Genomic DNA, 22,155 nt, shown 5'->3' with positions numbered 1-22,155 from the left:
GAGAATGCATTTCTATTTATTTACATGCAGGGATGACATTAATGCACTGCTGATATTAGCCACAAACACAAATATTTTAAACAGAACATACTCCCGAATCCTACTGAAACATTGTAGCTCAGGCCTTCAGGCAGCAAAAAAGGAGGAAAGAAAGAATTGTTAATGCATAATAGCCATTCCAACCCAGACCAAACAACACCAGAGAGAGGAAATTCTCAGCGTTCCTTTACTTATTCAACTTCCATCTTTTTACATAAATTGTAGAAATAAAACATCGTGAAATTTCACTAAGTCATTTGGAGAAGGGGGAAAAAAATCAAAACTCCAGTACATGCACAGAAATAGCAATCTGACTGCACAAATAAACGATAAATTTGCCTGACTGTGTTGAAATTCAATGCAATAAAAAGAAAGGCCTTCAAAGAAGATAAGGTTTTAACGGCATCAAAAGGTTCTCGTGCAAAATGGATCATTCAAATCCCCAGAATGGCACTTGCCACTAATTAGTTCTGTTAGGTCTTTTGACATCAAGTTCAAGGAATCTCTGTTAAAACTTCCAATTTATGAAATGCACTTGCAGGCAACCTAAGGCAGCTATTCAGATTTACATTAAGAAAACCTGTTGTTGTCCATGTCCCTATGGCAATTTTCATTTCTCGAACATTACAACAGGGCAGCAACTGATATGATTCAAGGGTAGAGGAGGCTGGTTTGTGCAGAAAGGTTAAGTAACTAAAAATATATGTACAATCCTGCTTCCAGGGAAAGGGAGGGGGTGGAGAATGATAAATACAAGTTTCTGGAGAGTGTAAAGAGAAGGGGAATAGAGGCTGGGGGGGGGTCTCATAAAGGGGGTATTTATTAGGATAAATATAGCTAATTAAAGCGAAACAGCAGAGTTTCCTCACAACATGTACAACTGCAGGAAAAAAAAAATCTCCAAAGGGAATTTTGATTTTTAGAGCTGCATAAAATGGGGTAGGGGCAGAGAGGGGGGAGGAAGGTTCTTAAACTCATTTTTACAGTCATTTTTAGGAATGATAATAGAACAAACTTTTGTCAGCATATTTATTTTTAGGTGTGATTCATTCATTTTTGGGGAATGATAATTAAATAGAGCACATTTTTGTCAGTTCTTATATTCATTTTTAGGACTGATAAGTAAATTGAACAAATCTCTGCACATTCTTATATTCAATTTTAGGGATGATAATTCAAACGAACAAGTCTTTTTAAGATACCTATGGGTAAAAAAAATGAAACAATTTACTATACTTGCAAAGGTGAAGAATAAAACGTACACATAGACAATGACAATTTCTGAATTTAGGCCAGCAAGACGTCATTGTTTCACAGATGAAAACTTGCGTATTTACTGAGTTTTTCTGATTTCCTCAAAATTGATGGCTTCCAAGTTTAAAGTGCTTATAAATTTCTCAGTAATGATCTTCAAATAAAAGGATAATTATGTGAGGGCTTACGTAAAAAAAAAAAAAAAAAAGGAAAATAACTTTCACAAAGTCGGCTTACCTGGAAGACTCCACAAACCAGAAACTTCCAGAGTTCTTAATTTTTTCTCCAGTTCAGCCACCCGATTCCCTAGGATTCTGGAAAATGGGAGAAAATGGCAACAGACAAATGAGCATCTCAGAGAAAAGGTTTTGAGATTTAAGGTGTATGTAGAAAGCACAGTGTGTGTGCATGTGCAAAGAATATATATGTACGATATATAATATATTACACACACACTATTGAGAGTACACATGAAAATATAAAGTGAATGATTAAAAAATATTAAAGTTGCCATTCAAGTGAGTCCTTTCCCACAACGGTGGGGAAGCTAAACAATTATTCCATCATTGCCCAAATGTCTTATGCAATTTCGAGTTGCTCATTGCTAACAACTATAATTGATGGGGCACCTGGGTGGCTCAGTGGTTCAGCATCTGCCTTTGGCTCATGTTGTGATCCTGGGGTCTTGGAATCGAGTTCCGCATCCAGCTCCCTGCAAGGAGCCTGCTCCTCCCTCTGCCTGTGTCTCTGCCTCTCTCTTTGTGTCTCTCACGAATAAATGAATAAAATCTTTTTAAAAAATTATAATTCATTTTGAATACCCTTAGTAGTATCACACCTGATTCTTTGAGGGTAGATCTGAGTTCTGGAAAGAACCAAGTCTAACAAATAAGATGGGCGAACATGCTTGGTAACATGGTGTTGAGTCAATAAAATAATAAGATCTGCCTACTTAGACCTAACCTGTGTCTTACTGATCTCCACATCCTTGATACCTAGCAGGATGCCTGGTTGACAGTAGGTGCTCAATAAATATACTTGATTAAAGAAAACGGCTTTCCTTTTCTCAAGGCTTGCAATTATCTATGGAAAGAATGAAGAAACAGGCATTTCCAAAGAACTTCCAGCAATTGCAGGATCGCTAGAAGAATTACACCGATTTCCAAGGCGACCATTCTGACACGTTGTGGCATATTATTTCTAGAACGTGTGTCCGAAAAGATTATACTGTTTACTACTTGGAAGCCAAACTTTGTATGCATGGAAAGACATAAACGTGGGCAGGTATTTCCCCTCTTCCACGCTACACAAAATTAAACATGGCTGGGAAATGATTTCATAGTCATCTAAAACTTCAATCATTTTCCTTTGGCCTGGAAATTGAAAAACCAGTCTTTATAGTATTTGGGGGATTTTCTTGGTGCTGCCGTGCTAAAATGACGTGGAAATCACCTTAATAGCAACGTTTCAATTCCTTTCAGCGAGAGAAATCAGAAGCCAGAATTGTTCTCCTACCTCTCTTTATATTCCAGAGATAGCTGCACACACCCACATACACACAGAGACATGAATATGTATATATCTGCACATATATATATGGCTTTGGATTCATCCTTATTTTACCTGAATTGACTTGCAGCATCTTAATTAATATTCCCTTTGAGTTCCCAGAAAACTCTGACATTACTATATGTGGTTTTCTTCACTTAGGCTTTTCCTTAAGTCTTAAATTCTGCATAGACTTTATCAATTACTTTCAATTTTCACCCTATTTGTTGGGTCTATTCTGCTTTCATGTCTCTGACCCTTCAATAAACACCATTCCTCGTAATCTCGCTTTCAATATTTTGCTCAGACCTTCTGATCCGAGCTCCCTTTTCACCAGCTGATAGGTTTGAGATGCAATCACAGCAGAGTTCAAGTTGATGCCTGTTTCTTAACGAGATCAGATCATCTGTATGTGGCTGCCTCTTGGAAACAAAAGATAAGGCTTAACTCCTCTGTGTATGCTGAAGGATGCCATCAGAGCAACGTCTGGAGGCGTGGTGAAGAGACATTTGGGGTTTTTTTTGTTTTTTGTTTTTTTTTTCCCGATATTCCCAGACAACAGAGCCCTGTCTCTCAGGAATGGACTGAGGTGAACTTGCTGGTGTCCCGTACTTTGAGGGACCTGCCTGTCTGTCAGTGGTGACTGCTCTCTTTGGCCTTACACAGGCATCTGATACAGAGCTGGAGGTAATAAAATGGACCCAATGGGAGTTGTGCTAGCAATAATAGTAGCAATAACATTATCTAAAACAATAGCAACCACACTACTGTTAGCATGAACAGCGAAACTAATCTTTCCTGGGTCCTGGCTATGAGTCTGAGCCCACGCTGAACACCTGCTGAGCTTACGTGAGCTCATCTGACCTGACAAAAACCCTGCAGTGCATGTTGTATTATTATCCTCTTTTTTTTTTTTTTTTTACAAATGCGGACCCTAAAGAACAGAGAGGTTAAGTAAACTGCCCAAAGGCACACAGTTGACCTCTAAGCTGTGTCTTTTGCCAACCCTCAGTCCTCTCCTCCACTCCTCTCTACTCCACAATCTACTCCACTCCTCTCATTGGGACACAGAGGCACAGAAATCAGTTAACTTGACCAGAGTCACAAGCAGAACTCAGCTGGTGATGAGTCTGGATTTGAACCTACAACTCAATTTCCCACCAAAGTGCATGGTCTTAACCAACATCTCATAATGGCATTTTAATTTACACAAGCATTCTTGTGTCTGGAGCGAGTACTCTTTAAAAACTGTTCACAGTTGGAAATACAGATGCAGCCCCGCTGCCCTGTGATATGACCCAAGATTCCTCAAATGACAAAAAGGCTCTTCTTGATTGGCTTCAGACATGGAACAAACATGGCAGGTGGTGCACTGAACGAGGTGTGGTGCAGCCGAGGGAGATGGCAATATGCACTGAGGAAGGCAGTAGATGAGGAATAGAGTCCAGTGGGCTCAGTCTGACCAATGCAACACCCAAATATTGAGGCTGTAGGGGACAGCGAACAGAAGCAGCCTGTGTCCCTGTGCTGGAGGGACTAAAAGTCCAGTGGGAGACAGACGTACACACAAAGAGACACACGCATGTACAGAGCCTGTCCAAGGTAGGAATACTATTTCTCCATCACTTGCTCTCTCGCAGGTATTACTCTAAGCACTGCACAGGTATTATCTCCCTTGCCCCTTGCAACAACTGATGAGGGAGCCCTTAATGTGCTTAGGTTATAGATGAGAGAACGGGGATTCAGAGAAGTCAACTAACTCGCCCAGGGTGACACGGCTGGGGAGTGGAGGGGGAGGCCAGAATCAAAACGTCGGCCTGGAAGTGCACAAATACTTCAGCAGAAGCACAGAGTGGGAGCGAAGTAAATGAAAGATGAATCCAGAGTGGTTTTTAAGGACCCAGATCATGAATGATCTTGTTGCCAAATTGAGAATGGTGAGATTTTTAGACACTGGCAACAGTGAGATATTGGAAGTAAAACCTGCACAGAAGCAGCATAATGAAGCTTAGGGGAAGTATTCTCGATGCAGAGTACAGAATGGACCGGAATGAGTATGAGTAAGAAGCAGAAAGGCCAGTCCGCACAGTAATGTCCAAGTCAGCTCAAAACAAGCCAGTGGGGACGTGGGAAGTCAACCGAATGGAGTAATAACACGGAGGGAGATGAGGCATCTGACAGCTGGCCTCGTGGCCGAAGGAAAGTCTGGGAGTGCAGAGGTGAGCATAGAGGCTGGGGGTAGGTCTGCTCACCGGCACAGTGTGAGAAGTCAGCAGAACTGGGCCCTGGAGTATCTCCTGTGAAAGGCAAGAAAAGACTAGAGAGGCACAGCTGGCCAGGGAAGAGGAGAGCCGGGCAACATGTGCCTGGAAGCCAAGGGGAGAGAGATCCAGGTGGGGTGGGGTCAATATCGTCTCATTCTGGAAAGTGGTCACATGGGATGAAAGAAGTCCACCTAGAAGATGTGCCTGACCCTTGAGAGAGATGTTTTAGGACAGTGGAGGGGGTGAAATCCAGAATCCAAGCGACAGGGTTGAGAGAAGGAGACTCGGAGCAACTGTAAGCAGTGAATACAGATGACTCTTCAAGGAGTTCAGCAGGGAATCGGAGGAGACAGCTAGGGCAGTAGCTTGAGGCATAAACAGGTTTGAGAGAGGATTTTTTTTTTTTTTTTTTTGTAGGATGGGGGAGATTTTAAGATAAGGTTTTTATTTAGCTATGGTTTGTTTTAGGAGGGATTTCAGCCCATGTCTACCCAGGAGTCTAGGAAAATCCTCAAGACATCAGGCCTCCAGATAGGTGTTTAGTAGTAGTTTCTGATAGTAACAATGTCATTGGGGATCTGCAAAGGCCAACCTAACCCAGGAGCTGGCCACCACCGTGTGTCTACTTCCTGCTCCCCAGACAACACGGGGAGCAGAAACCCCTGAGTGAGGGTCCTTGGGGGAGGGCCCATCCTAAAGAAGAAGGGACTGTGGCTCTTCCCTGCCACCACCTCCACCCCAGGTGGCCTTCTTTTGCATCTCTGCTCTGATCCATGGCAGCTCATGCTGCTACCAAGATCATGAACTTCCAAGCTACCTGTTGATAAGTCACAGTAACCTCATCCCTTCTTTAGCAGAAGTAAGACAACTGCCAACTCTCTGGTGATGAGTACCTCCAGGAAAATGCCTATTAATTGAAAATCCTCACAAAATATAAAGTCGAATGTGGATTCACCAGTTCTTCAAGATGGCTCCCATTTGGGCTTCCCAAGGTGTGTGTTGGGGGAGGGAGGGGTGACTGTCAGGCAGGGGAAAGCCAGTAGGGGGAGCACAGGCCTACAGAACAGGATACCTCCATTCTCTCACGGAATGCTCCACAATAAAACTACTGCATTATCTTAGTTACAAAAGGCTAAGTCAAGGGGAATCACAGCAAGCAGACGGGATCCAGATTCTATTCCTAGCCCCCGCTCCGTTTGTTGTATAATTAGTTTTTTTACATGCCCCCAAATAAAACATTTATTGAAAGTGTGAAACCAAAGGCCTCCTAAGTATTAAAAATGGCACATTAGGTACTTTATGTACTGATGTGAAGCAATCTTTAAGATCTATCATTATGGAGAGAAAAAGAAAGGTGCAGAACAGTGAAACGACTTTTTTTTTTTTAATGAATACCAGCTATCACTTGTAAAAAGGAAAGAAAGAAAGAAAGAAAGAAAGAAAGAAAGAAAGAAAGAAAGAGAGGAAGGGAGGAAGGAAGAGAAAAAAGAATATCTATACTTATATAAACATACACGAGTATTTATATATGTCTGGGTAAACGTATTACACATTTACTTACATATGCATCCTTGCAAACAGATACATAAGTAAGGAATGGGGGTTCCTTCCAGGAAGGGGAATTGGATGGCTGAGAGATGGTAGTAATTTAGAGACACATCGTTTAACATTTTAAAATGTGAACCATGAGATGCTACAAAATTATTAAATAGGAGTTACAAAGGACAGGGTGCATTACAACAAAATTAAACCTGAAAAAAACAAAAGCAAGCAAACAAACAAACAAAAACAAACAAAATTAATCCTAGTATAACGAGCATGTCTGTTTTTTTTTAAACAGAAGGTGAGAGCCCATGGAACGTAGCTACGGGTGTGCTGGTCACAGAGGGTTATGGCAGGAACGCGTTAGGAACTCAGTCTGTCTGGAGAGGCAGGAGCGTCGGGCTGACGGCCTGGGGGTACTGAGCAGGACTCTGCTTTAACAGTCCAGCTTTTCCCTGAAACCAGTATCACACTACATGTTAACTGCCTAGAATTTAAAGAAAAAACTTGAAACAAACAAAAAAGTCAAGTCCAGCTTTTGAGGGGAGGTTTGTGCCGTGCTCCGAACTATAGCTGGCGGGCAGGTGTGAGAGCGCTGGGGTGGGCAGTGGTGGAGGGCCCGGGGTCTGAGGTTGGAGGGTTGATGAGGAGGGGGTCTCCCCAAGGAAGAAGGGGTGACAAAGCAGAGGGGGCGGGGAGGCGGTATACACTGAAGGCCCACGACAAGGACCTGAAATAAATACCAAATCCATGAAAACCATAAAGTGTATTAAGGGAGCAAGAAAAAGGATTAGATAATCCATTCATTAAATAATCATAAGCACCCATGTGGGCTCAGCACCATCCTCCCCACTGGGAGAGAACAGTGATTCTGATGGTGGGCAGGGCCCACCCATTAAATATTCTTCGAATCATACTTCAAATGGGGGCACAATATTCTATCTTATGGATTTACTATGATCTTAACCAGTCTCCAACTTAAAAACATTCAGGGGGGCAGTGCCTGGGTGGCTCACTCAGTTAAGCATCCGACTCTTGATTGTGGCTCAGGTCATGATCTCAGGGTCGTGAGATGGAGCCCCGAGTCAGGCTCTGTACTCAGCGCAGAGTCTGCTTGAGATCCTCTCCCTCTCCCTCTGCGGTCCTGTAGTCTCCCTCTCTCAAAATAAAATAAAATGCAAATAAAAACATTTGGGCTGTTGCTGTTTTCTCCTCCCTCTTATAAACGAATCCATGGTGAACCCCGTATGTATGAATCTGAGGGCATCCCACTGAGCTTTTCCTTTAGGATAAGTTCCTAGATGCACAGCCTGTGGGTCAAAGGGCACAAGCACTGTGAAGGGTCTTAAAACGTACTGAGGAATGGACGGCCCCGAGGTCTATATTCCTTGAAATGTGAAGGGCCAAAGGGATGTGGAACCCGTCAACCTAGCAGTTGGAAATGTGGGTCCTGCTCTGGATGGCGAGGTGGGACAAGAGCTGTGAGGAGAGCCTGCAGAGAGTGAGAGGCAAAGATGGGGGGAATGAAGCCCCCCCGACACCCCCAGCGGGGTAAGGAGAGCAGGAGACCTGCGGAGACCTGGGGTGGAAGTGAGAGGTGTGGAGGGAATCAAGGGGGTGAGGAGAAAGTCAGAGGAATCCAAGGAGGTGAGTGCAAGACGGGAGCTGGGAGGCAGAGAAGCTGTAAAAGGAACAGACTCAGAAAGTGGGGTTTGGGGGTACTGGGGACCCCCGAAGGAAAACTGCTGTGGAAAATTTGGGAAGAGGTCTTGGGAGGTGTTGAAGCGGGGGGTGGTCTTTCTTTCCTGTGCACAGCATCCCTTGGGGCTTGCTCAGATCCAAGAACCCCGACATTCCTTCCAGAACCTACCCCCCCTCCGCCCCCGCCCCTCACCGAATCTGCATTTCAAAACCAGTGCCTCCAAGTGATTCTGACACAGAAGTGTGTGACCCCCCCCCCAACACACTTTGAGGGGGTGGCTGCTGAAGCAGCAAAGGTGGCCCTCTTGTTCACAGAGATTCTGGGTGAGCGGAATTCAGGGGGGGAGCTGCACGGCTGGGCAAAGGCTTTGGGGGTCCGGGGAGCTCCGTGTGCTTTCTGGGGGAAGAGCAGGGGCCAGAGGAGGGGTGGGGTGAGCAGGTGGGAAGAGGTGCTCACAGGGCAGCCAGGCCCAGAGGAGGGAAGGGGTGGGGCCCGCCAGGCTGGGGGCCCAGGGTGTCTCCCGGAGACAGGAGGGGAGGGTGGAGGGCCCGGGTTCGAGGGGAGAGTCATTCTGGGGGCTCATGGTGCAGAGCGTCTATTTTCTCAGTAAACCAGAAGCCGAGGTTACCTGCTGGGAACCCACTGGGGCTTAGAAGGCCCGCGAAGGTTTCAAAGAGCCCCAGTGGGTGCTTCAGAGGGAGTCAGCGAGGACAGAGAAGGCTCATGCGGAACACCACCGGCTGCGGGGGAGTCCGCCTGGATAAAATAGACCTCGTACCTATTCTGGGGAGATTTCCATTTCTTCTCCCTCCCCTGAGGAGTATCTGCATTTTAGCACCTGCCCGTTTCATTCCTTGGTTCGGGTTTTCTTTTAAAAGAATTTCTGAAAACTTCTGTCAATAAATTACCCCGTCATCCCGCTGAGATTGCCAGACTCCCTCCACTGCTCTCCGCCTTCCTGTACGGGTATCTTCATCCCCGGCCATCTGCCCTTCACTCCCGGCTTCTCTTTTTTCTTCTTGGTTTTTACAATACTCTCCATCATCTTCCAGCCCCCCCCCGCCCCCCTGCCTGCCGCCAGGACACCGATCCCGCATCCCTCCCCTCCTCCTGGAAGCTCAGCTGATCCCACATCCCTCCCCTCCTCCTGGAAGCCCAGCTTCTCAGTGCCTGCTCCTGTGTTCTGCGCCTTCCTGTTGGTTCTGTGTGGAGGTGTTAGAAGTGGGATCGGCCACGTAATTTGGGGGGGGCCCCGGTGAAATGAAAATGCAGCCCGCCTTGTTAAAAAATGACTAAGCATCTCAAGACTATTGGACCAAGTGCGGGGCCCTTCAGAGTGTGGTCGCTTGTCCTCAAAGCCAAGCCCTGTTTGCAGCGTCTGTTGCTCTTACTGCCTATTCACCATGCTCTGAACACCTCCAATTTTGCCCGTGTCTCACACTGTTCCTATAACTCAGGGGAATTTGCCCCACCTTGTCACTATACTTATAAAAAGCAAGGGAGAGCCTGTATTTCAATGGTTCCATCACACCACCTCTTTCGCTTCTCTGGAAGAGACATGACACTCCCTCCTAGGCCCAAGTGCCCGTGGAAGTTGATGCTTGGCGTTCCTGCTAGACAGGACCCCTCAACGTCATGCCATAGGTTACAGTGGCCCTGAGGGGTACCCCCCCACGAGGGGACCTGCAGGGGAGGTAGGGCGAGTTACCCGCGCAGTTGTACTGTCAAAGCTGTGTGTAATAGGCTCAGAGGGAGTGCTCAGTGTGCAATGGCTGGTAGTGTGCCCCCACCCGACTCTGGAGAACCGCTAAGATACTGTTGTGATGCAGACACGTCATTCCAGTTGAGGAAGCTTCCTTCCACACCTAAGGGCTGCCCTCCCCTCCCCAAAGGCCTGCAGTCCCACCCGGCTGCCACCCACGGCCAGCAGCCAGCCTCCCACATCTCTCCCGCCCACCCCACCCCCCAAGGGTGCAGCCACCTACTTGTTGGTCTGCCTCTGGTGCTGGATGACCATGTTTTTCTCGTGGATCGTCTCCAGCAGGGCTGTTGCCAGAGACTTCAGATCAGAAATGGACTGTGGAGTAGCCGGGAGACTGCACCCATGATCCTCAGATAACAGATCTTGAACTAGGGGGAATATAAAGTTTGCAGCTCAGTGTTAAGTCCTTCGGGAACACTGGAATGCAAACCAGTGTCTGTTTGTCCTGGATAATGAAGCTGGGAGAGGCTCCCAGCTTCTGAATGCTATGATGTTATATTGCAGACTCCGTTTCAGGTGTCAAAAGTAAAACAAAATAAAATTCATTGTGAGGGTTGAGCAGACACAAAGAAAGTCTCATGGACTTTTATTGGCAATTTTTTTAAGGTGATAAGAATCTTTTGCATTTGTCTAGTATTTTGCCCTTTCAAAACACTTCCAAACTAACTCATCTGAGGCCCCCAATTTAAAGAAAAACCCACCGGGGAAGTATTATTTATTCCCATTTCATGAACAGGAAAGCAAGGTGGTGATGGATTAAAAACATTAGCTGAAGGTCACACAGCCATGCAAATATCAATAACTCTGGTCCTGAGCTCCTTTGGGGTGGTTTCCTACGGAGTGGTATGCTCAGTGGACGGCGAGATCACACGGGACGTTATTTCAAATGCAAAATATGTTTTGTGTCTGCATGTTTTTAGAAATTAAGAGTCACCACAAAAAAAGATACCACTTGTACTCCTACCAGACAAAAAAAAATAAAATCCCTCACTGTATCTCTGATCATTTTCTATATGCCTACATGTAGATACACCGATTCATACATTTTTCTTCTAGAATGGGAAAAAGCTCTTCTTCTTTCACTTAACCCTATTCCTCCATCCTTAATATCTTCTAACACGTAAGATGTAATGGCAGCTTGGTAGCCCATATGTAGATATACAATAATTTATTTAATTCCTGCTGGACATTTATGTTCTTTCCTACGATTTTTTTTTTTTTGGTGGCTCTAATATAGGAAGAGCTTTCTTGAAGCCGTATGCTTTCATACATCTGTAATTACTTCTTGCTGCTCAAAGGGGATGAGTTCAAGGTTTTTCAAAAGAAGTTGCCAGAGGTCTTCCAGAAAGGCTGAGCCAGGCATATGGCTCTGCTGTGGCGACTGAGTGTGGCCAGCATTCCCCACACCCATGATAAGACTGGGCCTCGCCCTCCAAAGATGTTTGGCCATCAAGGGTGTTCAGAGCTAAAACTCACATGGGCCACTTCACATTTCTGTGAATATTGTAGTTTTCTGTTTAAAAACAATTCTAGGGTATTCTTTTTTTTTTTTTTTTTTTAGTGGAAAAACAGAAGTTGCTTGGAAAAGTGCTTTGGTTATCAGGTTGGCTGGAGACTCAGCACTTTTATTTTTCCTAGCCACTCCAGCCCTGATTAAGACTGCCATATGATCGTTGCTGGTCTGCACAGCCGACAACCCGAAAGTGGGCCAGTCGGGCATGTTCAACCTGAGGCTTACGTCGAGAACTGAATTCCCAAATATTAAGTGTCAGAAGCAAGCTCTCTGCTATTTATTCCCCTGGACTGTTCCTGGAAGATCATTATTTTTCATCAGAATCGACAAGGAGGAGGAACAGAATTGCAATCAATAAAAGCTTCTTTGAAAAAGGCACATGTTCCATGATAAAATGATTTCAGCAGCTGTGAGACTTTTCTATTCTGGTCACAGAGGCCAGAAGAAGGAGAAACTCGACGAGGTTGGAGCATGTACTCAGGGATGCTAAAGCCGGGGTCAGAGCAGGGAAAGCATTCCTGAAGGAAGAGCGCAGTATAGGGGAACAGATGTGAATGGGGTCCCGTTATTAGAGACACATCTAATGCAGCGGTTCTCAAAGCAGGATCCCAGAACCGGCAGCAGGGACCCTGGGAACTTTGCAGAAATGCATATTCTCTGGGGGCCCCACTAGACCTACTAAATCGAAAACTCTGCGGGGTGTGGAGGGAGGGCAGTAATCTGTGTTTTAAAACAAGCCCTCCAGGCAATGCTGATGCAGGCAGAGGTTTGGGAAGGGCTGTTCTAAGAATCACCTTGGATCCCAATCCACAAACAGAGCTGTGGGCCCAGATCCCCTGCGTTCTGTGGTCATAAGAGGTCCCTCCAGAGGACACACCCTACCTTGCTTTGCAGACAGGACTCCAGTCAGCGCACTGCTGCTAGATTTACTCTGGCCTTTGGAGTTCTTCCGTCGCTCGAGAGCATTCTACAGCAGCATGGGGAGAAAATACAAACCTCTATCAAAAAAAGCCAAATAATAGAAAAATACCTACTTGTAGGAGACGCGTTCCCCCCCCATCTGGCTCATGGGAACCCTTGGCAAACCCCAATGCTGACCCAACTTTTAAAATTCCGAGTGCCTGTCAAAGAGTCATGAAATTTATGGACCTGGTAGAGAGTTTTGTGGGTTTTGTTTTGTTTTTAAAGTTGGTGCCCAGCAGAATGACAGCAATTACCTTCTCCTATATATAAAAGGCACTCGATGTGTATTCATTAAATTAAATCAAGCCTGAAGCAAGAACTCCATCTAATGTGTGAAGTCACTAGTTATGGAAACCCCTCCTGAATAGGCATGAGAGGGAGAACGGGTCTACTTTCATTCACCAATGCCAAAAGATCGTTATTGGCCTTTGGAAGGCTTCCGGTGTCTGGGCTGGAAAAAGTCCTGGCCGGTGAAGACGGCTGCCACGGACTCAAGATTCGGAGGTGCACGTGTGCCACCCGAGTGCCATTCCTATCGCGGGCCCTCACGTTAAAATTGATAACGCCCTGTATACCCAGTGCTTGGCATATTGAAAAGCCAAATAAAGGCTGTTAAACGAATGCATACACACATTTTTTAAATGTATGTATTAATTATACAACTTCAAAAGCCGTATTCTTCTTTGGCTCCATGCGTATATATATATAGACTAGCGTAGAGTGTGGCCCCCACAGCGTGGAAAAGGAAGAGGAGCACAGAGGCTTCTGAGCAAAAAGCTAACGTTGAAAGCCAGGAAAATGAGAAGGTTCTCCCAAGCATCTAGACTGCTGTACAAGTGCACCCTCAGGAAGAGAAATCAATCTATTTTCAAAGCAGAGAAGCCCAGGAGATGTTTCTAATTATAACGCTCACAACGAACATCTGCAGAAATAGATATTATCAGACTAATGGTGCTGGAATTAGTCTAAACAACAGTGGGAGAATTTAAACACTCTGTCCTTTCAGTGTGACGTGAACATCCTCGCTTAGGTTGCGATTCCCCCATCTTGGTCGCTTCCCTTTGCTCAGAAACCATTTTCTCATGGGTGATTATGAGACAGATAGTGTCAGATGACAGGACACTGCATCGAAAAGCAGGTGAGGAACCTAAGTCTGCGTGGACCGAGGCTGTCACGCGGCCCCGTCCAGGTAACGGCAACGGGGGGCTCTTGCAGAGGCTATTTTTGTTGCGCTCGTTGTTTTGGGTTTAACTCTCCCTGGCTACCCACGTTAAAGCTCTTTACTCTATCTGGGAGGGCAGGCAAGCACTCAGATGTCTTTGGCACACGACAGGGAATTAAAATAGGATGGCATTTAGACGTATCACGGTGAATCACTGCCAGCATCGTCGGGATTCTCTACCTTGTACTTGGCGATGTTTGACTTCAAGAGGTTGACCTCTTCGTGGAGTTGCTTTAACCGCTCTTGAAGGTACCTGGAAAAGAAAACATACACCTCAGAAGGGTTTGGGAGCGACACAAAAATACAGACACGCAAGCAGGAGCCGGAAAAAAAAGAAAACGGCACGCCTCCAGAGCCATCGTGTACACAGAATGCCTCCTCACCACCAGCAGAGGAGGAGAAAAGTGCATCTTTGTGACCTTTTCTTAAATGGATGCGATCAAGGTCAAATATGCCCAAATCACAGAAACCCCACTTTAGAACAGCCTTCTGCACAGATCCCCTGAGGGACAGCAACACAGTTTTCACATAATTCTCATTAAGAGGATTCCACTGGGAAGGCAGGCTGGAAGAGGCGACACCAGACATAACATTAAATTAGACACACACACACTCACACGCGGGCACACATGGGCACGCACACACTGAAATTTGCCTCGGGGAAAAGACACAGCTAGGGGAGTTTCTCAATTTATTTTCTTATTCTTTTCCCTCTCCTTGATAGCAATACCTAGCGGCTGTCGCTGGCTCCCTCCCCTTCTTGCCCACCTGGAGGGTGGGGAGGGTCGGGGGAGAGAGAAAGGGGAAGGTACGCAGGCGGGTAGGTGTGTGGGGCTTCTTTTCGGACTTTCACAACTGGTAGGTGACATTAATGCCACCATTTCAGCGTTGGGACTCTCACTGGAAGGCAAATGGGAATCGGGCTGCAGGGAGGTCCCAGCCAGCATTCGGCCGCAGTGCCCGCCTGGGCCTGGCCACTTGCCTGTTCTCCATACACAGTGCGTCCACGTCAATGATCCGGTTCTCATGGCCACCCAGGATGTGGTTCAGCTCCTGGTTGAGCCTCTCCACTTTGTCCTGGTAGGAAGATCGTTCTTCCTTAACATCCTGGAGCTCATCCACAGAGGCCTGCAGGTCATGCTCCAAAGACTCAATCTGCAACCAAGGAAGTGTCCTTACTTAAGATGTTCTTCAGACGTCATTTTATGGCCAGAGATAGAGCCTTCTGCTTGGTTGACTGACTTTTACAAGGCATATTAATACCACCCGCATGCTATAAAACCGCAAGCACCACACACTGGATCACAGCTTAAGGAAGGGAGCAACTTTCTGCCAGACGCTCATTACGTCCAGGGTAGGGTGGGTCCAGTATCGGTTCTGGAAGCATCAGAACCAATCCCATCCCAACTGCAGCATGCCCCAAAGCCAGAGGCCCCAGGAGACAAATCCAGACACTGGGAAGAGCAGCCGGTGTCTTACACGCGCAAACTTTCTCAAGCTCCTCCAGACCCAGAAATCTTGTTCTGTGTTTCAAAACCAATTAGGGAAAGAAGGAAAATGAGGTCTAGGCTCTCTTCCTTGTTCCCTAACTAGGCCTCTGGACCCGCTGAGATTTTGCCTAAAAAGCATCACCCAGCACTTCAGCAAACTTGCAAATTAAGGCTAGTTTGCCACATTTGGTTCCTTCCTTGTCTATCCCGAGTAGGGGGGATGTTTCTTGGGTCCAGAACCACGGCACCCAACGTAGGAGAGCGGACTCACTGGAGGCAAGAACCACAAGAGGCGGCCTGGGAACCAGCAGAGCCCTGAGAAAGTCAAAGCATTCGGCTTAGACCCTCCTCCTGCCTCTGACCAGCATCCCAGGCACCTCACCCTCTCTGGGAACCGGGGCTGCAGTCCCACTGCACACACACATCCCCCACTCTTTGCAGATGTTACCAGTCACCTGTTCCTTAGCTGTCTCCAGCTGCTGAACCAAGTCTTCACGCTCATGAGCTGCAAAGTGCCGCACGCCGATTTCTTCGTCTCCGAGCCTCTGCTTGGCAATTGTCATCCTCAAGAGCTGCATTTTCCATTTGTAGAAAAAGGAAAAGAGAGAGAGAGAGTTAAAATGAATAGATCCAAACAAAACCCCGAGCCTATTAGGCAGAAAGTTCTGGAAGGTAAGACTTTTCAAGAAATACTAAGGAAAGGCGTAAGACAGAGAAATTTATTGCCAATATCATGAATTTAAAAAAAGTTAAATGTAACATATATTGTAGTTTGTACACACACTCGTGTACCCCTCCATGTGCGCAATCACAGTGTACATCTCACGGGAACGCAGGCCTGGGCCTTTGAAGGTGGAGGTCCTTTGTAGCACTGCCACAGTGAGGGAAAAACTCTGGGTTTCTTTTACACTCAGCGAAGATTACAAAATGGTAGCACAATTTTGGGAGGCGTCTGGTAAGATGGACATGTTCCCACACACTTAACGATGAGGTTGTATCATCAAGGGCCTTTAAAATGTCCCCACCAAAAAAAAAAAAACAAAAAAAACAAAAAAAACAAAAAACGTCCCCACCATTGATCCAATAGCCCTGCTTCTGACAACCTGGGCTAGCAACAATCCCAGACATGCACTAGCTTTAGGAAAAAGGAAAAAGTAGATTGTACTCTCGTTTCCAGAAAGAGCTAAAACAACCGAGAGACAACGTCTAACTAGAGTGGGACGGCTAGCAAACTGTCGCGCAATCAATCAACGGGCTGGTTTGCAGCTGTTGGAAATAAGGGTGATGAACTGTGTAATAACACAGAACATGCTTATGATAGCATGCTAAGCAGGGAACAAAAAGCAGAAGACTAACTTTCATTTGCAGTATAATTGAAATTATACTAAGAACCCGTGCACAGAAGAAAAAAATGACCTGATACGACAAAATGTTTGAATGTGTGTGTTTCGGTGACAGTGAGACCGTGTATGTTCTCCGCTCTGTCCTTTATGTTCTAACTTCTCAAATAAACACACACAGGTTTCACAACAGACTTTTATTTATGTTTCAAAATGCCAATGGATAAGGGGCACCTGGGTGGCTCAGCGGTTAAGCATCTGCCTTGGGCTCAGGGCATGATCCTGGGGTCCTGGGATCGAGTCCTGCATCGGGCTCCCCGCAGGGAGCCTGCTCCTCTCTCTACCTGTGTCTCTGCCTCTCTCTCTCTCCCTCTCTCTCTGTGTCTCTCATGGATAAATAAGTAAAATACTTTTAAAAATGCCTATGGATAAAATTCCAGTCTTCAAAATATAATTTTCCAAAGGATCCCTGCAGAACCTAGAGCTGCCCCAGGCCCTGGAGCCTAGCTCCACATGTGGCTCTAAGCTTTCTGGTAGGGCCAGGATGGAAACTGTGATCCCTGGAAGATCTGAAGGTACCAGAACACCCATTAGGGGCCTACCTCGGTGCCAAATGGGTTGCCATGAGGGTGACTTTTTCTGATGCTTCCTGATGCTTCTTCTGAAAAGGCCGTAAGCCTGATTCCCCCCACCTCCCTGTAGGGTGTGTGTGGACAGGCTTCATAGACGGATGACATCCTGGGGACAGGGTGTTTTACAACCCAGCCCGTGAGGCCTCCTTGTTGCAGCATGGATCTTAAGGGGTTTGTGGTCATTAAGAAAATGGATTTTCAAGTTTCTAAAGGATTTAGGGGCAGGTAGAAAGTTAAAGTCCAAGGGAGAATATTAACTAGATTGAGACAATAAATACCAGCAGGAAACATAGAAAACAACGGTACCTAAAGGAAAGCAAAGAGCATTTTCAAACGACATCTATTTTCAGTCCTTATTGGAAAACCACGCCATTGAACGTGACCAATGTTTATTGTACACCTACTATGAGCTAAAGCATCACGGACATTAAGTAGACAATGTCCTTTTTTTTTTTTTTTTTTTTTTTTTAGATTTTATTTATTTATCCATGAGAGACACAGGCAGAGAGAGAAGGAGGCTCCACACAGGGAGTCCGATGTGGGACTGGATCCCAGGACCCCGGGGTCACGCCCTGAGCCAAAGGCAGATGCTCAACCGCTGAGCCACCCAGGCGTCCCTAGCAGACAACGTTCTGAGCAGCTTGTACTAAGGGCCGGCCAAGGATGTATGATGCTTAGGTCTACAGGTGGCTGTGCATCATGGAAGCTGATCATTGCACAAGGATCCCGTATATTTATACATATAAATTTGTGAATTTACCTACCAGCAAAATTATTCACACTCTCAAAATCAATGTTTGTGGCACTTGTGCACCACAGGCAGGCACGTGCCGGCTGGTAAGTAGAGAGGTGCCAAAAAACAGAAATCATCCGTCAGCAGCGTTCCCCGCTGAAGTAGAACAAGGTGACGGTTTGCCTTCCCGTTTCAGTTCTCATGCTGCAAATGAGTGTCCCTTTCATGATCTTCTTGGTGCCTTGTTGGTTCATGCTTTTGTGCTTTTTGTTGGTATTTTACTGGGTGCTATATGCAACTGATGAATGAAAAACTGAAATTGATGATGTACTGTATGTGGGCTAACTGAATTTAAATAAAAAAAAAAAAAAACATGCACAGTGCCGACGTGCTATCTCATGTTCCCAGGCACAAGAAGGCTGTGAGCTGTGAGGTGCCTGCTGGAGAACATGCGTCAGGAGTGCGAGCTCCAACGCTGCGGGCCCTGCGTTCAATGCTGAAGAATCAACGGTACGGATGAAGTACGATGGCTTTACATGGAAACATACATAAAACAAAGTTATGTGTGAATTGATTAAAAAAAAAAAAGTATTGTGCCCAGGGGCTCAGAGGAACCTAGTCTGGCATCTCCCCTTGGGAGCGATGGTTCAGTATTTATTCATTCGCTGTTTGTGGAGAATTGAGAGCAGAACTGTAGCGGATCCCGCGAATCACCTGTGCTGGGGGCGATGGAGTTGACGGCGGGGCTGGTTCATTCAGCTCAAGGCGGATATGGGAAAACATCGTTCACATCGCACAGTTTCTCAGCTCAGAACTCTCAGAACCCCAAGACAAACAGCAAAGCAAATGAGAAACACTTCTCAGATCTCAAGGTCTAGGAACAAAAGGGCTTGTGCCTTTTTTGGCAGGAGGCATCAGGAGGCCTTTGACACGGCGTGGAACTTTGACGTGGGGGGCGCTTCTCTTGACACGCAGAAAGCCAGACTGACGGCCTGGACTTGAAGTAATAAAACACCGCTGTGGTTTTCCATGCACAGTACGCTTCACTGAACACCTAATTTAGAATCACACAATTATGTTTGCTTAACGCCAATTAATTATTAAACATGTTTATTGAGGTCTGACAGCCATATAAGAGAGTCATCTTTTATATGCCGGATGCCTGTTAAGCTTCAATAAATATGTTAACAATCATTTGGTGTTTAATATGCATACAATATTGCCTATTAAATTGCAGGGCTGGACTGGTTGAAACATTTATTTTTAAAAGTGAGGCCCAAACTGGTCAGAGCTGGATCGTTAGTTGGTCTGAAATTCAAGTGCAACCAAGCTGAAAGGGCCCGAGGAAGGGGGTTGCAGCAGGGATGGCGCAGAAAGAGTTCTCCTGCCCTCCAGGGTAACAGCCTCGAAGGTTCTGGAGTCTGCCTTAGTTGGGGGGTCTGCGTCCCGGCTCCACGGTCTGCTAGCTGTGCAACCTTGCACGTGCCTGAACTTCTCTGAGCTGCAGTATCTTCCATGGAAGCAGTAACAGTATGGCTTCCCGTGCGGAGGGTGGTGGTGGGGGGATTGCTGTAAGTGTGAAGTGACAAGGAGTGGAGTGGCTCCAAGTGAGCATTTATTTATTTTTAAAGATTTATTTATCCGTGAGAGACAGAGAGAGAGACAGACAGAGAGAGAGAGAAGCAGAGACATAGGCAGAGGGAGAAGCAGGCTCCCTGCAGGGAGCCCGATGTGGGACTCGATCCCAGACCCTGGGATCATGACCCGAGCCAAAGGCAGAGACCCAAATGCTGAGCCACCCAGGCGTCCCACTAAGTGAACATCAGGGGTTCAAATATCCGTTGCTTGGCAGGGGGTGGGTGGAGGAGAGAAAAGAGGAGGAAGAGAGAGATGGAGAAGAGAGGATGAGCAAGCAAAATGTTTTAAGTTGGGTCACTACCCACCCCTGCTTTCAGTGTCCCGGACAGACGGGTGTGGGCGAGGGGCTGATGAAACATCTAGACACAGTCACATTGTTCTTATTATACATACAACCCTGATCGGGAACATAAATGCCACGGGCCCTGAACTTTATGGATAATTTAAGGGACCATCAAGGGTGGGGGGGTACTGTGGCCAGACACAAGTGTCTGCCTCTCACATGCTGACATCAGGACCTAATCCTGAGAGAGGATGGGATTTTTCTGCAATACTCAGCGCAGCCCCTGGAACACACACTGTGTGCACTGTCGGCTGCTATCACGACCACTGCCAGGATCACAAGCACTGTTAAGATCACCACCACTCTTAGGATCACCACCACTGCCAGGATCACGAGCACTGTTAGGATCACGAGCACTCTTAGGATCACGAGCACTGTTAGCATGGCCATCACGGCCGCTCTCCATGTGAGTGGCCCACTGGGGATGTCCAGTCTTTCTTCCGAGCCAGAGGACGTGCAACTCCGGAGCCAACCTCATCTGTAGACGGCGGGCAATGAGGTTGATCTCATGCCTTGGAAGTGACCATGAAGCAACTGCTCGGGCCACTTAATCCCCCACGCGGGGCCGTCAAAACTCCACGGCCAGCCTCCCGGTGGCAGCCCGAGAAGCGGATCATTGCCCTGCACGGCGCACGCATGCCACCGATGGATATATTCCTTTGCTGATTTAGATGGAAATAAAAGTTTATGAATGAATTATGGGTGTGAGTCGTCAGCTCATGGATGAGGAGCAGCTGCAGCTGGGATGTGGCTGAGGGACGCGGCCACGAAACCACGTGGCTGAATGGCTCTTGGGTGCCCTTCCCGTACCCTGCCGATGGAGCCCGCCTCCTCCTCTGCCGAGGCCCTATCCAAACTGGTCCTCCGTGGCGGGGGAGGGGGGGGGCAGTCGGAATGACTCCCTCCTCTCCACGTCTCTCCTCAGGCTTCACCCCGCAGCCCTCCACATCCTCTCCTTCCCCGCTCTTCATTGCCTGACCCCCCACTCCCCACCGCAACCTCCCCCCCCACGCAGTCAGTGACAGGTAGCCAGAGGCAGGAAAGGCTGCTAGTCCCAGGTGTTACCTGTGTTCAGATCCCGATGCCGCTAATCCCACTCGTGCAACCTTGGCAAGTCATCTAACCTTGCTGGGCCCCAGGTGACACCTGTTTTTTTGAAAAGGAGGATTGTCTTAATCCGTGCAGGCTGCCGTAACAGATTGCCATAGACCGGGCGGCTTGTAAACACCAGCATCTCTTTCTCGTAGCTCTAGAGGCTGGAAGCCCCCGATCAAGGTGCTGGCAGCCTGGGTGTCTGCTTCCTGGTTCACAGATGGCCATCGTCTTGCGGTGTCCTCGGGCGGTGGAGATGATGACAGAGCTGTCGGAGCCTCTTTTATAAGGACGCTGATCCCATTCATGTCAGCTCCACCCTCCTGACCCCAATCAGTTTGCAGAAGCCCCACCTCCTAATACCGTCCCTTTGGAGGTTAGGATCTCAACACACGAACTTGGGGGACGGTGCACAAATATTCAGTCTCTAACATTCCACCCTGGCCCCCGAAAATTCATGTTCTTCTCACATAATATAGTCACTCCGCCTCAATAGCCTTCAAAGTCTTAACTCATTCGAGCATTGACTCCAAAGCCCATTGAAATAGCATCTAAATCAGATACGGGTGAGGCCCCAGGTATGATTCGTCCTGAGGCAAACCCCTCCAGCTGGGAACCTAGGAAACCAGACAAGCTATGTGCTTCCACAGGACAAAGGAGGGACAGGCACAGGGTAGACATTCCCACTCCAAAAGGGAGAAATGGGGGGGAAAAGGGAGTGATGGGTCCTAGGTACGTCCAAAACCTAACAGAGCAAGCAACGTCAAACTTTAAGGCTCACGAGTAATGCTCTCCGGCTCCATGTTCTGCCTTCGGACCCACGATGGGTGGCAACCTCACCCCTGTGACTTGGTGGGACAGCCCCACAGTGGCTCTCTGCTGGCCCTGCAATTCTGGGTGGCCTCATCCTTTGTAGCCAGGTGTAGACTGCCGTGACCCCAGGCACTCTTGGTGATCTCAGATTTGCCTTCGTGTTCACCCTTCCGTTGTCTTGAAGAAAGCACCTGGCTTGTGCCTGCGCTGGCTGGTCAATACTTAACTTCCTTATCAGATGGTCACCTGGCCATACCCTTGGTGG

The 22,155-nt window shown here is 47.1% G+C and overlaps 1 protein-coding gene across 2 annotated transcripts in view; it reads right to left on the bottom strand.

The window, feature by feature from the left end:
• CCDC149 (coiled-coil domain containing 149) overlaps nt 1-22,155 on the bottom strand; it is a 102,691-nt gene that overhangs the window by 18,442 nt on the left and 62,094 nt on the right. The window contains exons 5-11 of one of the 2 annotated variants that reach the window (XM_072808924.1): nt 15,755-15,871; nt 14,792-14,964; nt 13,990-14,062; nt 12,507-12,591; nt 10,335-10,479; nt 1,531-1,607; nt 92-124 (exon numbers count right to left, since the gene is read on the bottom strand). In XM_072808924.1, the coding sequence (XP_072665025.1) occupies nt 92-124; nt 1,531-1,607; nt 10,335-10,479; nt 12,507-12,591; nt 13,990-14,062; nt 14,792-14,964; nt 15,755-15,871 (703 nt within the window). The remainder of the gene's footprint in view (nt 1-91; nt 125-1,530; nt 1,608-10,334; nt 10,480-12,506; nt 12,592-13,989; nt 14,063-14,791; nt 14,965-15,754; nt 15,872-22,155) is intronic. The other variant, XM_072808933.1, reaches the window with a different exon arrangement.

The sequence above is a fragment of the Canis lupus genome, chromosome 2 (assembly GCF_048164855.1).
Source record: "Canis lupus baileyi chromosome 2, mCanLup2.hap1, whole genome shotgun sequence".
Lineage (NCBI taxonomy): Eukaryota > Metazoa > Chordata > Mammalia > Carnivora > Canidae > Canis > Canis lupus.
Note: the sequence above shows the minus strand (reverse complement) of the source record. Positions and strands in the feature narration are given on the sequence as shown.